The following is a 15,197-nucleotide window of genomic DNA, read 5'->3' as shown; positions in this document are numbered from 1 at the left end:
GCTGCATCACAGTCAGAGCAGCATCACAGTCAGAGCTGCAACACAGTCAGAGCTGCAACACAGTCAGAGCTGCATCAAAACTGTATCCGAGCTGTATTAGAGCTGTATCAGAGTTGTATTAGAGCTGTATTAGAGTTGTATTAGAGCTGTATTAGAGCTGTATTAGATCTGTATTAGAGCTGTATTAGAGCTGTATTAGAGCTGTATTAGAGATGCATTAGAGCTGTATTAGAATGGTATTAGAGCTGTATTAGAGATGTATCAGAGCTGTATTAGAGCTGTATTAGAGCTGTATTAGAGATGTATTAGAGCTGTATTAGAGATGTATTAGAGATGTATCAGAGCTGTATTAGAGATGTATTAAGAGTTGTATTAGAGCTGTATTAGAGATGTATCAGAGCTGTATTAGAGTGGTATTAGAGCTGTATTAGAGTTGTATTAGAGATGTATCAGAGCTGTATTAGAAATGTATTAGAGTTGTATTAGAGCTGTATTAGAGATGTATCAGAGCTGTATTAGAGTTGTATTAGAGATGTATCAGAGCTGTATTAGAGATGTATCAGAGCTGTATTAGAGCTGTATTAGATCTGTAACAGAGCTGTAACAAAGCTGTAACAGAACTGTATTAGAGTTGTATCAGCGCTGTATTAGAGTTGTATCAGAGCTATATTAGAGCTGTATTAGAGCTGTATTAGAGATGTATCAGAGATGTATTAGATCTGTAACAGAACTGTAACAGAACTGTAACAGAACTGTATTAGAGTTGTATCAGAACTATATTAGAGTTGTATCAGAGCTACATTAGAGCTGTGTTAGAGCTGTATAGCAGCTTTAATTGGTGGGAAATTTATACATCATTAAATCAGATCAGATTCGTCTAACGTCATCCAAGTGGGTACAAAAGAATTCTGACTATACACTGAAAAAAGACTGTAAGGAGGCACAGCCAACCAGGAGAGAAAGAGAGAATGTATGCAAGTAAAGTAAGCAGGAATGAGAGTTTCTGACACTAAAAAGCCATTACTGTGGAGGGAAGATTCCAAATGAAAATAGTGCCATTATTTTAATCAATCAGCAACGCAAACAGAAAATTCAAATAGCAATGAAATACCCGACCTGCACACACACTACAATTTCATGACCCCAACTTAAATAACTTAGTATCTCATGGCCTTATAACAAACTAGACAGCAAATAACACAGTAGACAGCAAACCAGACATCCCAGCAAAGGAGTGCAAGATAGGGAACCAGCCTCATTAGGAAATTTTCTATAAGGGTTTGCAATGACATTTTTTACCAGATGAAACTAGAAAAAAATCCAAAATTTCAAAATCTTTATTCGTAGTGGCTTTAATGTACCTTTATGCAAGATTTTACCAAAAAGGAAAAAAAAATCTCTCATCCCAACAGCTTCCTGCTACCAGCACTTTTTTTTATATGGAAACTCCCATTATAATAATCTAATAAAAATCTATCACATTCAATATGACAGAAACCTTGAGCTACTTCAGGTCCTATTATGAAATTTGCTCCGACGCAACGTGCACAGGTCAAATACGGAAAAGCCCTTAGGCTCAGACCAACCTGAAGAAGAAATAAAGTGAGTGACAAAATGAAAGAAAAGCTGTGAGACAGAATGGCTTTTGTGACACGAAAGAGGTATAAAGACCGAACATCGTACAGCTCTACTCAAGTTCCAAAAGAAGGAAGTTCAGACAGCAGCTTTTCTTTTTCGTAAATAAAATACAGCTCTTGCAGCTCTCTCTCTCTCACTCTCTCTCTCTCTCTCTCTCTCTCTCTCTCTCTCTCTCTATATATATATATATATATATATATATATATATATATATATATATATATATATATATATATATATATCACTATGTTTGGTAGTGAAACTCAGCTTTGCGTTCGCAGGAGAAGCTCACAAATAGGCCTCGCTCAAAAGCCTTCGAGAATACATGATTAAGAATCTCTATTAAAGGTCCTTAATAGAACCAAGGCAAAGAAAGGCAAAGTTCCAAGACACTGATGTACTTGCAACTTACACAGTGCCTTTTCAGATAGAGGCTCCACACTCTGGGTCTACTTTATCAAGCATTATCAATTAGGTCTTAGACAGGAAATGATTCAATTGGAGGGAGGATATAAAATCACATTAAATTATGGATCTAATTTCAATAACAATATGATGACATATCAAATAACAAATCTGCAAAAGCGATGTGAAAAACCATTCGCTTCAGCTGGACTGAGCACCGGGGAAGAAACCAGGGTGGTTGAGTTTACTATATTGATATAAATATAAAAGAAATCTTTGAGTCATGGATTTAAAATTCGATTTGTGTCCTTTTAGAGACCTACAGTATGAGGATGGGAGGAAAGGAAGGAGAGAGGGATGTATACTCCTTTTGCTGCATTCAAGCACCAATTCAAGAAAATAGCAACATAGGAAGGAGCAACTTCACTGGCACGGGAGCTGAGGTGTGCTAACATTTGCTCCACGGAAATCTGTAACCTTTGAATGAGATATCCATTGGCTAGTCATTACAATTACGTACAGAGAAAATATAGTGTTAAACAAATGTAAAGCTCAAAATAAAACTCTTCAGCATAAAGTAGAACTCAGAAAGGGACTACACTGCTCAGTTTGAGCTAAATAGAGACATTTATAACAAATGCATATCCATATCGGCTATCTAAGCAATACTGCCATATCTGTATGTACATGAACATAGCTAGAATGTATGTATAGTCTATCATAGAAGAACACACTGGCGACAGCAGAATTAAAAAAAAAAAAAAAAAAATCTAGCTCTCCCAATGTCTTGGATAAATGAATGGAATTATTATGGAATAATGTGGTTATGTTGTTATAAATTCTTAAACATAAAAAATATGTCTTCTCTGCAGTTGAGAGTACAAGAGACTCCAGTCGTATATGAGTATGCTCCTTTGTATATGTCTATGAAAGCTTTGGCACGATCTTCCTTTTAACACTTATACTGAAAAAGGTGATACTGAAAAAGAAGAACAATTGGAATACAGCCTACATGATATGCGCAAATAAAAAAGCCCCAAAAGCCTCCTATTATTATTCTAAGGCAGCAAAAAGCGCTCAGCCTATAAGACTTCATCATTCTATAGCGACAGAAACTTCACTGATGTAAAAATCTTCAAGGCCGTTCCAGAAGAAATCACATGACCTCGAAACTGAGAATGAGGTCCTTTAACATTTGGAAAAGGCTGCTGTGTACAAAATAGCAGCCAAGTTCTTGCGGAGTGATGAGTGATCGTCCTTGCCTAGAGACGTTTCTGTGATCTAAAAATAATCTGTATTCATGTGAAATAATAATAAAAATCTGGCTGTTACTGTGAAGTGACCTTCTAAAAAGTACCCCGACGGCACACTGAAGTCTCAGTCGTCACAGTTTACATAACAAAGTACCTACTGATGCCATATATAGATTTCTTTCCTCCATGCATTAATAGTCATTAAAAAAGAACAACAATAATAATAATAATAATAATAATAATAATAATAATGACCATTGTAAAATGCTCTGTGCTAGCCAGGGCGGCTATGTGCTTCGAGGCCTGCTCTGCTCTAACACGCCGCTTTTTTGTTCTTTCTCCGTCTTTTATCGTATACCTTGCTTCCTTTCCTCCAACCAAATTTCTCTCTTCATCTCCTCACGGCACCTCGATGATAAAGTACTGGATGAGCACAGCGAACAGAATGGCTAGTATGACAAAGCCCAGAAGCAGAACACTTGCAAAGCGCTCATCTGCAAGAGACCAACTCTTCTTGGGCTGGGGATTATGGGAGCTTGAGATCCGGGGTGGTTTAGTTGCAGGGAGGGCCGTGCTGAGGCTGCACTGACCCCACAGCTCTCCACCATCTGTGCTCCGACGCCCTGCACACACACGCAGGCGACACGTGCTAGTCGCTGTGGAGTTATGCCATGTGTATGAGTTTCCAGAGCCCTTATACAGCTGGAAAAGACACAGGAGTTTTACTCATAAGATTTCTTTAAGCAAAAAAAAAGGCTGATGACAAGCACCTGATTATTTTACACTTATAATGAAAATCTAAGAGCAGCTGAGTAACATCTGAGAACATCTTTTATATTTCCGTACGTACGTACGTAGGTCCATCCATCCATCCATCCATCCATCCATCCACACTTAGACTAGATGTTCCTTAACATACCTGCTCCACTTCACGGCCCCTTAGCAGCTGCAGCACATAAACAATTGGGTCTCCTCTCATGGCCTGAAGAGCCTCCCATGTGACTGTATACCTGTTCCACTCGACCAGTTCAACTGTTGGTGCTATGAAATGGACATGACAGTCAATTTTTTACAAACAAGCAGAAAAGCATCTAATGGAGAAATACTGTATTTGTTGGCATATACTACAGTTTTCTTTGCTACTTTGCTAAGTACAACAGCATTTAACACCAGAAAATGTCCTTTTGTCCATTAACTACAGGTACAAGCCCAATGATCTGGAACCAACAGGAACTAAGTGCACTTAAAGATGAGGTTGGAGATAGCAACACATATATTTTTTTCTTTGTCACCTGTCTATGAGTCTTCTTTAAGCCAAGTTCTTCCATGTTATGTTGAAGGTATATTATTACGGTGTCAAATGACGACGTTGTTTCGAACCATTGGCAGCAATGTCTCCTGTGTCTTGATTTTGAACTTACAATTGAAAAATGGTCCTTAGGCACGCAAGTGTAACAAGGTATAATAAGATGATCAAGGCTTACGTTTGAGCTGAGGTGGTGGAGAGCGGGTAGTGCTGAAGGTGTAGGGCAGAGAGAGGGGGCCCATGCCTGCTGCACTTTGAGCCTGAATGCTGAACTGGTACTCGGTAGCTTCACACAGTCGCTGCACTTTAAATGTGTGGCACGGGCCGCTGTAGATGCAAACCAACCTATAACACACAGATGCGCGTATTCTAACCATCACAATACAGTCATGGCCAAAATTGTTGGCACCCCTAAATTTTTTCCAGAAAATGAAGTATTTCTCACAGAAAAGTATTGCAATTACACATGTTTTGCTATTCACATGTTTATTTCCTTTGTGTGTATTGAAACAACACAAAAAAAAACAGAAGAAAAAGCAAATTTGACATAATTTCACACAAAACTTCAAAAATTATAAAAATTATAGAAATTATTGGCACCCTTTCAAAATTGTGGATAGAAAAGTTTGTTTCAAGCATGTGATGCGCCTTTAAACTCACCTGGGGCAAATAACAGGTGTGGGCAATATAAAAAGCACACCTGAAAGCAGATAAAAAGGAGAGAAGTTGACCCAGTCTTTGCATTGTGTGTCTGTGTGTGCCACACTAAGCATGGAGAACAGAAAGAGAAGAAGAGAACTGTCTGAGGACTTGAGAACCAAAACTGTTCACAGTGTGCAACATGATCAAGAAGTTTGTAACCCATGGCACTGTAGCTAATCTCCCTGGACATGAACGGAATAGAAAAATTGATGAAAGGTTGCAACGCAGGATAGTCCGGATGGTGGATAAGCAGCCCCAAACAAGTTCCAAAGAAATTCAAGCTGTCCTGCAGGCTCAGGGTGCATCAGTGTCAGCGCGAACTATCCGTCGACATTTGAATGAAATGAAACGCTATGGCAGGAGACAGAGGAGGAGCCCACTGCTGACACAGAGACATAAAAAAGACTTCAGTTTGCCAAAATGTATGTGAGAAAGCCAAAATCCTTCCGGGAAAACATCTTGTGGGCAGATGAGACCAAGATAGAGCTTTTTGGTAAAGCACATCATTCTACTGTTTACCGAAAATGGAATAAAAAGAACACAGTAACTACTGTACAGTCAAATATGGTGGAGGACCAAAGATGTTTTGGGGTTGTTTTAGTGCCTCTGGCATTAGGTGCCTTGACTGTGTGCAAGGCATCATAAAATCTGAGGATTAGCAAAGGATTTTGGGTCAGAATGTAGGGTTCAGTGTCAGAAAGCTGGGTTTGCGTCCGAGATAATGGGACTTCCAGCAGGACAATAACCATAAACATACTTCAAAAAGCACCCAGAAATGGATGGCAACAAAGCGCTGAAGAGTTCTGAAGTGGCCAGCAATGAGTCCAGATCTAAATCCCATTGAACACCTGTGGAGAGATCTTAAAATTGCTTTTGGGAAAAGGCGCCCTTCCAATATGAGAGACCTGGAGCAGTTGCAAAGGAAGAGTGGTCCAAAATTCAGGAAGTGGCTCCAGGTGAGAGGTGTAAGAAGCTTATTGATGGTTATAGGAAGTGATTGATTTCAGTTATTTTTTCCAAAGGGTGTTCAACCAAATATTAAGTTAAGGGTACCAATAATTTTGTCCGTCCCAGTTTTGGAGTTTTGTGTGAAATTATGTCATATTTGCTTTTTTTTTTTTTTTTTGTGTTGTTTCAATACACACAAATGAAATAAACATGTGACTAGAAAAACATGTGTAATTGCAATACTTTTCTGTGAGAAATACTTCATTTTCTGGAAAAAATTAGGGGTGCCAACAATTTTGGCCATGACTGTATGTGTTTTACTTCATGCAAAGCTTATTATATGAGTTTCTGTTGTTGGCTTCTGGTTCTAGTTATTCTTCCCTTCGCAGGACATCTAGGCCTCGTTAGGCATCTCATAGACATGTGAACGCTGGACCACCAACTGAAATAAGAATAGTCATGCTAGCAGCACATAATAACACCATCAAGTGTTGGCACTTTATCATCAGGATATGACAGGAATGTTTACAACCAAGTGGGTTTGTTACAATTCTAATGGCTTTTATTGTGTATAATCAGAAGCTACCTCACCGCTGAAAATGCCATTTTATAATATATTTCTATCTACTCTTCCATATCTATTTACACCATTAAGTTGTCATCCCTACACTACAGTAACATCTGGTACACCATACAGGGGGCACTGAAAAGCCTTTGGCTGTGTTTTGCTCTCCTAGCATTTACTGGCAGAAACTCGCTACTGAATAAATCATATAAAAATCCTGATCAGGACATCCATTGAGACAAAAAGACTTGGTGGACCCTAACCCTAACCCTAACCATATTTGGTAACGTAACCATTTAAATACTATAAAACATAATTTTAAAAAACAGTAATAAATCCCTCTGAAACAAGCTAGACTTGATGGTCTATGGTGATCACCCAATCATGTAGATTTGTCCTGTAACACATAACATCTTAATTGAAACTCCTTGCTGAACACCCCATCATCTACCAATGATCTAAAAGACATTGGTATGGTCTGCTGATCAAAATCAATTGTGTGTTGCATGCTAAAGTATCAAATATCCAAAAAATCACCTGCAAGGGGTTAGAGTTTAGAGTTCGGGTTAGAATTTGGGCCAGGGGTTGGGGTTAATGGCTGGGGGATAGAGAGTTTAAGATTATTAAGATTTCTCATGCAGTCAACTCAGATTAGAGGCATAAAACTTGGCCTGTACCTGTCCGTGGCAGCTTGCATGTGCAAACAGTAATGAGTGCCATGACTGTTCTGAAGCCTGTCTCCCCATTTCAGCTTCAGACTCTGAGGTCCAGCCACCACACACTCCAGCCCTGGGGGTTCAGGTGGCAAGGGTCGTGTCCTGAGCTTTAGCACTGTGCTAAAAGGACCAGCACCGATGCAATTCACTGCTTGCACTCGTATCCTGGAACACAGCAATACAAGTTGGAGCTTATTAAGGACACAATTATCTTTGGTAATATATGCTATGGTTATATTTTCATGTAGGTTATACCTATACATAGTGTCCGAATGAAGATTTTCCAGTATGTGGTAGTTAGTCCTCCCTACAGACAGAGGCTGCTCCTCTCCAAAGTCTATGTTGTATGCAGAAATCTCTGCTCCATGACAATTAGGTTCTGTCCACCTTACAGCCAGACTGCTAGCTGTACTGCACACTGTACCAGTAGCCAGAGAATCTGCCCTAATTTCCTCCACATGCTCCACAGCTGCTGGTACTGATGGTGGGGTCTTCACTGTGGCAAAATCGCTGAAGAGGCCTGCCCCAACAGCATTGACTGCCTGTTTGTTTGATAAGAAAAACACAGTTTTTTTTTTTTTTAGATTTCTCATCTTTTAACCCACAAATATTTACACCCATTCTGACTTTTCATCAAATCTCTACTTATATAGATAGATTCACTCAAACCATGAAGCGTTTTCCCACTGGTGTGGCCAAGACTGTTTGAGCCAGGTTTTTGTGTGGTCCAAGTGCACTAATAGAGTGATTCGACTGCAGTGAGAAAGCGATTCCAGCCTGAACTGAGTCAACTAAATATAAACTGTATTTGGGTGGCAGGCATCATTTTCTGTAGACGGGCTGCTTAACCGAGCCATGAGACAGTACCAGAGGCACAAACTTCTATCTGTTGTAGTCAGGGAAGTGCTTCTGCTCCCATAAGGCAAACACAGTCAGAGTGAGGAGGAGCTTCTTCCTGCAGGCCATTTAGACCCCAATGTAAAAACACATTGAACTTGGACTTTTCTGGTCTCGTCTGCACAACATTGAATAGTTCAAGCTGATTTTTCATATTGGAAGTAAAATTACATACATCTGCACTTTATTCTTAATAGTCATGCTTTTCTGCCACCAGTTAGTATTATCTCATATATTATACTTTAATATTTTCTACAGATTTCTCCATTTATTTTGATTCTATTCTTGGACTATTTTGATTCTATTTTGATCATTCAGAGATTCAAAAAATCCTTTCACTGCGAGTCGTAGAGTATATGGATTTAAATGTGTTGAATAAAATTGGAATTTAAAACTAAGTTAAAGCTCAGCGCAATGCCACTGCAGAAAAGTGACATGTTCTGGATATTAGAGCAAAATGGAAAAGGTAATTGAAACTCTGGAATCTATTAAAAACTAGTTATTTATATACCTAATTGTTTGTTTAATATCAGATTTGTGTTCTTGAGTCATTTGTACACACACTTGTACACACTGGTCTGTTTACTATTTTGCTTCTGATCAACAAATGAAATTTCACATTTGTGTGTGGCAGCTCAGTGGTTAAGGTGTTGGACTATTGATTGGAAGGTTGTGAGTTCAAATTCCAAGTCTACCGTGCTGCCACTGCTGGGCCCTTGAGCAAGGCCCTTAACCCTCAATTACTCAGCTGTATAAAATGAAATAAAAATGTAAGTTGCTCTGGGTAAGGGCATCTGCCAAATGACAGAAATGTTAATGACAAAAGTGTCCGTTTTTCTCTGATTCAGATCAGACAAACAGTGTTCTTAGCAACAAACCTACTAATTGCTAGCTATTCCTTTCAACACAACAGAAAAACAAACCAAATCCTACCTGCACTCTGCAATAGTACTGTGTGGCAGGCTGCAAGTCTCTCACTTCATACTGAGATGAAGACCCAGTATACAGCACATCCAGGGCACTTTCCTCCGGACCCCACTCCATCTGAAACTCATACACTTCTGACCCATTACAGGGTGGGCTCTGTAGTAACAAGGATAAAAAAAACCCCTCAAATTAATTGATTTTTCAGACTTTTACCAGTCAAAAGACAAAGTAAAGTATATGGCAGCTCACCTCCCAGGTGGCCAGTACGCTGCTGCAAGAGCTCAGTGTAAGATTTGGGACACTGCACTGCTCAGGGCCTCCTGGTGTCGTGGAGGCTTGGCATACATCTGAAAGTGGACCCCACTGCAGGGAAAGCAGCAAGAATTGGTAAACGATTGCTTAAAATAATATTTAAAAAATTTGGGATACATTTAAAATGCTGTAATAACAAATGGTGTCTAAGTTGATGGTTGAAGATGGCAGCTACTGAATCAAACCTATAGCTTTGACCCCATTCCATCCACTATTTCTTTTACCAACTGGATATGTGATTGGTTAATTAATCTTTCCATCTTTCCATTACTCTGACACTGAATAAAACTGAGAGCAGATTCACTCAGAATAATGCATTAATTAACAAATCACCAAAACAGGTAGTGGTTAGCTGACCCTGTGCCCTGACCCCAACTTCCTAAAGAGTTGGGATAAGCGAAGAAAAGAATGTCATTGTCATTGTATTGTACAAAAGGTTTTCTTTTTTGTGGGACTAATATGTTTGTCTGTCATCCATCCATCCATCCATCCATCCATCCATCTATCTATCTATCACACCCATATGTGGCTCTTCCCCAAACTGTTGCCACAAAATTTGAAACATACAGTTATCACCAATTATCACATACAATTTAATGCATTAAAATTTCCCTGGAATTGAGTCCCAGACCTGTTCCAGCATGTTTTACTGCCTCTGCACACAAGGCTCAAGGATTGTGTAGAATTCCATTAGCCTGAGCCCTGACCTCAGCCCCACTGAACACCGCCTGTGCTGCAGGCTTTCTCTCTTCAGAGTGTCTGACATCACTAATGCTCATGGGGATGAATGGACAAATCTCCATGTTCCAAAATTTAACAGAAAGCCTTCTCACAAGAGTGGAGGCTGGTATAACAGTAATGAGGAACCAATTCCATGTTAATGCCTTTGGGTTTGGACTGGGAACATGTAGGAGTGATGGTCAGGCATCCATATACTTTATAATGTTTAATGAAATGACAATAGATAAAGGACATTAAAGCTGCTAACAGTTTTTTGTGTCTGGGATTTCTTTAAAATAATAAAACGTCCTTTTTTTGGAAAGCACATAAAGTCCACGCAATAAAAACAATTTCAAAGCGGCCATTAATTGTGTCATGGATGTTTACTGTTTTCCATCTTCCGCTAGTTCTTTGATCTTTATTTTTAGTGTTTTATTCATGTAATAACTCAAACAGATCTGTGAAAGCGTCTGTGCAAAGCCCAAGCATGTGATTTGCCCTGAGGCTCAATTTCTCAACGTAGCATCTCATGGTGCCTTTCGTAAGCTAGAAATGTGACTATTAATCAAGTGGAATAATTGAGCGAATAAAGAAAATACAAATATATGTATGTGCTTTCTGATTGCCATTTACACACTGACTATGAATGACATTATCTACATTTTAGTACTGCAAGCTTCTCACACACACAGTTACAGTAATTATAACTCAGTGTTATTTTCTATTTTACTTGTTATTCCTTTATAGAGAATTTACTGTTTTTGTTAAATTGTTAAAGCAAAGTTTGATATTCCAAATATATTAATGAATAAGGAAAATGTCAGTGGAAGAATTTATACAGGATCAGGTTTGACCATACTCTAGATGATGAATAAAAGCCATAATTTTACAGCTCCTCCAGGAGAAATAAAACTTTTTACTCACAGATAACCATCCTGCATTGCAGTTGTATTGCTTTACCCATCGTCACGCAGCTCTCTAGTATGTACCTACCCCTGCTGCATTGTAAGCTTTCACCCAGAACAGGTAGGATGTGCCAGGAAGCAGTTGTCCCACAGTGCAGTAGGGATCTGAACCCTGGTACACCTGCTGTGGAGAGTCTCCCACTGACCGAACCATTTCCAAACAATACTGAGACACTGCAGCCCCTCCGTCAAACACCGGAGCATCTGCAACAGACACAATCTGTATTTAAATCTGGATCTGAATTTAAAGAGGTGAGTAAAAAACCTCTAAGTAAATAAAATCAACAAAATGTACATTTATGACATTTAGCAGATGCTCTTATCCACAGCGACTTACATTTATTTCCATTATACAGCTGAGCAACTGAGGATTAATTGAGTGGCAGCTTGGTGGCCCTGGGATTCAAACTCATGACCTTCTGATAAGTATTCCAACACCTTAACCACTGAGCTACCACATCCCCACAAAATGATTTATATATTTGATAATAAAGGAATGTAAAAAAAGGATGCGAACTATATAAATTGTATCTTATATTTGATAATAACGCATAGGTAACAAATCAAAGCATAAAAATAGACAGATACGGTAAAAATAGATCATGTTGACGAGAAGCTTTTAACAATAACTTCCAAACCCACTTCACATGAATTATCAAATAAAACTAAGTTAAAGGAATTAAATTATATTTAGAAAGTAATTTTGTAGCCATGGATATATTGTCTCATTGTTTGTTTTCGTGATCTGTATACCGTGTTATTTATCTACAAACTCCTGACCTTGATTATTGGGTTATGATTTTTCTTCGATACAATTCTTTGAATATGCTTAAAGTTAAAGGCAGAAGGTAGGTGGAATTCATGTGAAAGACGTTTGTGAACTCGGAAAAATGTAAGAAGCTTCACCCCATGATAGTAAAATCTCTGAGGATGTGGCTCCCTCTGCAGGGTGTAAGGCATGGCATGGTCCAGGAGGCAGAGGAGCCATCTGCACACAGAGACTCTCCGACACCTGAAGAAAAAAAGATGTTCTTCAACCAGGATCAAAACAAAACACCATGAAACTCAGAATGGAATGCAATTACCTGGCTCTGACCTCCCAAATTCTCACAGTACACCCGCAGTTTGTACCATCTGCCCTCCTGCAAGCCCTCACACACATGCTGTCTAAGAGGCCCACGGTACACGACATCCCAGTGGTGGTCTACACACACACACACACACACACACACACACACACACAGAAAATCAAACATTTTATCAGATTGTATGTTGCTAAATATGTTCTGGGTCTAATATGATGACTTGATGGCTTGATGGTGGTATGATTGAAGTGATTGAAGGCCAGAAGCTTCTCTCACCGTTCTGACTGAGTTCCAGTATATATAGAGAGATTGGCGAGCCTCCGTCATCATCTGGGGCCTCTGGTGTGCAAGCAATGAAAGAAAACACAAAAATAAGCACTTGATATATCAGGTAATATGTACAGTATGACAGGTACGATGATTTATACACATTGATTATGTAAAGAATAAAAGAAGGCAGGGCAAACACTGGCAAAGAAAGAATCAATGGTAATTATATATTTTCTAATAACAGCACTTCCTGTAGTGTTTAATTTCCTTTCATACTTCAGTAATCTGTCAGTGATTACAGTAAAGTAATAAAGTTTTTTGTGCTTTACCAGTGATAGTTACATTTACTAAAAATAATTTTATTCAGTTATGCTATAGCCTCTGGCCTTTCTTTTTTACGTTAGCAAAGAAAAAAAAAACAATGCTAGTCAACAGCAAGGCCAAAGACCTGAAGAGTATCTTCTGTCTTTCAAATGCACTGAAACCCAAGACTTCTTCCGTAAATGTTAAATAAACAAATACTTACTCAAAACTATGTTTATGCTTATCATCAAATAACGATTTTTTTTGAGTAATGTATATAACATATTGTAATTATAGATTCATGTTTTAAAATGAACTGATTAATATGATTTGGACTGTGAATTCACCAGTGTTGTATATTTATTACTGTTCAAAAGCATGTAATGGTATTTGTTTTCTTGATGCATATTATCTACACTGAGGAAAAAGCGTTCTTCAAGAGTTTCTGCAATCATTTAATGTAGCATCAAGTCTACGGTGACTAGGTCTATATGATTATATGATTAATACTAGTACTAAGATTAATACTAACACTAATACTACTGTGTTATCTGAGGAGCATAGTCTATGGCATTTTTATATGAGATACACTCATTGGGATGCTCCAGGATTCCCACTTCACACCTGAGCCTGTCTAACTGTTCTGTATGTTCTTCCTTTCACCGTGTCTATATGGGTTTACTGTGTGTGCTCTGTTTTCCTCATGTATTTCCAGCTCAAAACCCCTGATTACCTCTGAATTCACTGGATTCACCACGATAGTATAGTTATTGAAGATGATGAGAAATAGTACAGCATGGAATATTAACCAGGTCTTTTATAATCCCTCATACTCCAAAACTGCAAAACGCTGATTCATTCCTGTTTACACTCTTTCTGGGATGTGCTTTCGGTTAAACATTAGAACTGTTCAAAGTCATTGCATGGGTTTTAATGCATGATATAGAAAAGCTGTGTGGACTGGTGGTGCTATAAATGCTATATGTTACCCACAGCTCATGCTTTCAACATGCTTTTTACCTTTAAGGCCAGTACTAGTAAACCTTCTTGTATTGGAATACACTTATACAACTATACTTTCAACTGAGCCCGGGCGTAATCTGTGATTAGAGAACAGACTATGAATAACTCTTTACCCCAGACAACATGCAGGCTGTGTGGTTGTACAGAATTGTACACTGATGGTTTTCCTGGGCTGCCTGGTTGGTCTGGCAGTGTTCTATAATCCACTACTGCACTAGACACACTGTAACCCTCTGGTTCAGCCACAGACACCTGTTTGAACATAAGAAAATGATAGAACAGGGGGGCACGGTGGCTTAGTGGTTAGCACGTTCGCCTCACACCTCCAGGGTTGGGGGTTCGATTCCAGCCTCCGCCTTGTGTGTGTGGAGTTTGCATGTTCTCCCCGTGCCTCGGGGGTTTCCTCCGGATACTCAGGTTTCCTCCCCCGGTCCAAAGACATGCATGGTAGGTTGATTGGCATCTCTGGAAAAATTGTCCTTAGTGTGTGATTGTGTGAGTGAATGAGAGAGTGTGTGCCCTGCGATGGGTTGGCACTCCGTCCAGGGTGTATCCTGCCTTGATGCCCGATGACGCCTGAGATAGGCACAGGCTCCCTGTGACCCGAGGTAGTACGGATAAGCGGTAGAAAATGAATGAATGAATGTAAAATGATAGAACAAGAACCACTTAAGCAAACAGAGACATTAAGTTTTCATTTATAATATCTTTCTGTTTTTTTTTCTTGTTTTTTTTTGGTGATAAACTCTTAGACATTTACATGTATGTATGAAAACGTATCTATCTACATATACATTTGTACCAAAGTGCTGTACAATTACAATAAAATATCATAATATTAGGAAATTAAAAACACATCAAACACCACAAACAGTCTACCATCTATTTCCAAACCTAATAATGATTATAAAGCTGTAAAGGCTTCATTAAAAACACCCTATGAACATTAATACACTTTTGGGGCAACAAGAGAGAATGTGCTATCTCTTTTACCCTTTAAGCATGAGTATCAAGAAGCAGCTGATTGTTAGATCTAAGACATCTCTAAACGCAGTGGAAAATGTAAGTTCAGAAATCTGGTGCTAGTCCATATAGAGCTTAGACAATGAGCTCAACAAACAAATTAGGTGGAACCACATCAGTGTAAACATGTCACATCACA

At 38.9% G+C, this 15,197-nt stretch overlaps 1 protein-coding gene across 1 annotated transcript in view; it reads right to left on the bottom strand.

The window, feature by feature from the left end:
* Window positions 1-1,875: 1,875 nt before the first annotated feature.
* The window catches only part of LOC132856413 (fibronectin type-III domain-containing protein 3A-like), a 39,799-nt gene continuing 26,477 nt past the window's right edge, over window positions 1,876-15,197 (bottom strand). Inside the window, exons 15-26 of the mRNA XM_060886011.1 lie at window positions 14,149-14,287; window positions 12,716-12,778; window positions 12,440-12,558; window positions 12,261-12,366; window positions 11,383-11,558; window positions 9,607-9,720; window positions 9,364-9,513; window positions 7,789-8,075; window positions 7,495-7,698; window positions 4,781-4,947; window positions 4,216-4,337; window positions 1,876-3,998 (exon numbers count right to left, since the gene is read on the bottom strand). Coding sequence (XP_060741994.1) covers window positions 3,696-3,998; window positions 4,216-4,337; window positions 4,781-4,947; window positions 7,495-7,698; window positions 7,789-8,075; window positions 9,364-9,513; window positions 9,607-9,720; window positions 11,383-11,558; window positions 12,261-12,366; window positions 12,440-12,558; window positions 12,716-12,778; window positions 14,149-14,287 — 1,950 coding nt within the window. The 3' untranslated portion in view covers window positions 1,876-3,695. The remainder of the gene's footprint in view (window positions 3,999-4,215; window positions 4,338-4,780; window positions 4,948-7,494; window positions 7,699-7,788; window positions 8,076-9,363; window positions 9,514-9,606; window positions 9,721-11,382; window positions 11,559-12,260; window positions 12,367-12,439; window positions 12,559-12,715; window positions 12,779-14,148; window positions 14,288-15,197) is intronic.

Source organism: Tachysurus vachellii, chromosome 13 (genome assembly GCF_030014155.1).
Source record: "Tachysurus vachellii isolate PV-2020 chromosome 13, HZAU_Pvac_v1, whole genome shotgun sequence".
NCBI lineage: Eukaryota > Metazoa > Chordata > Actinopteri > Siluriformes > Bagridae > Tachysurus > Tachysurus vachellii.
This window is presented reverse-complemented; position numbering and strand designations above follow the sequence as displayed.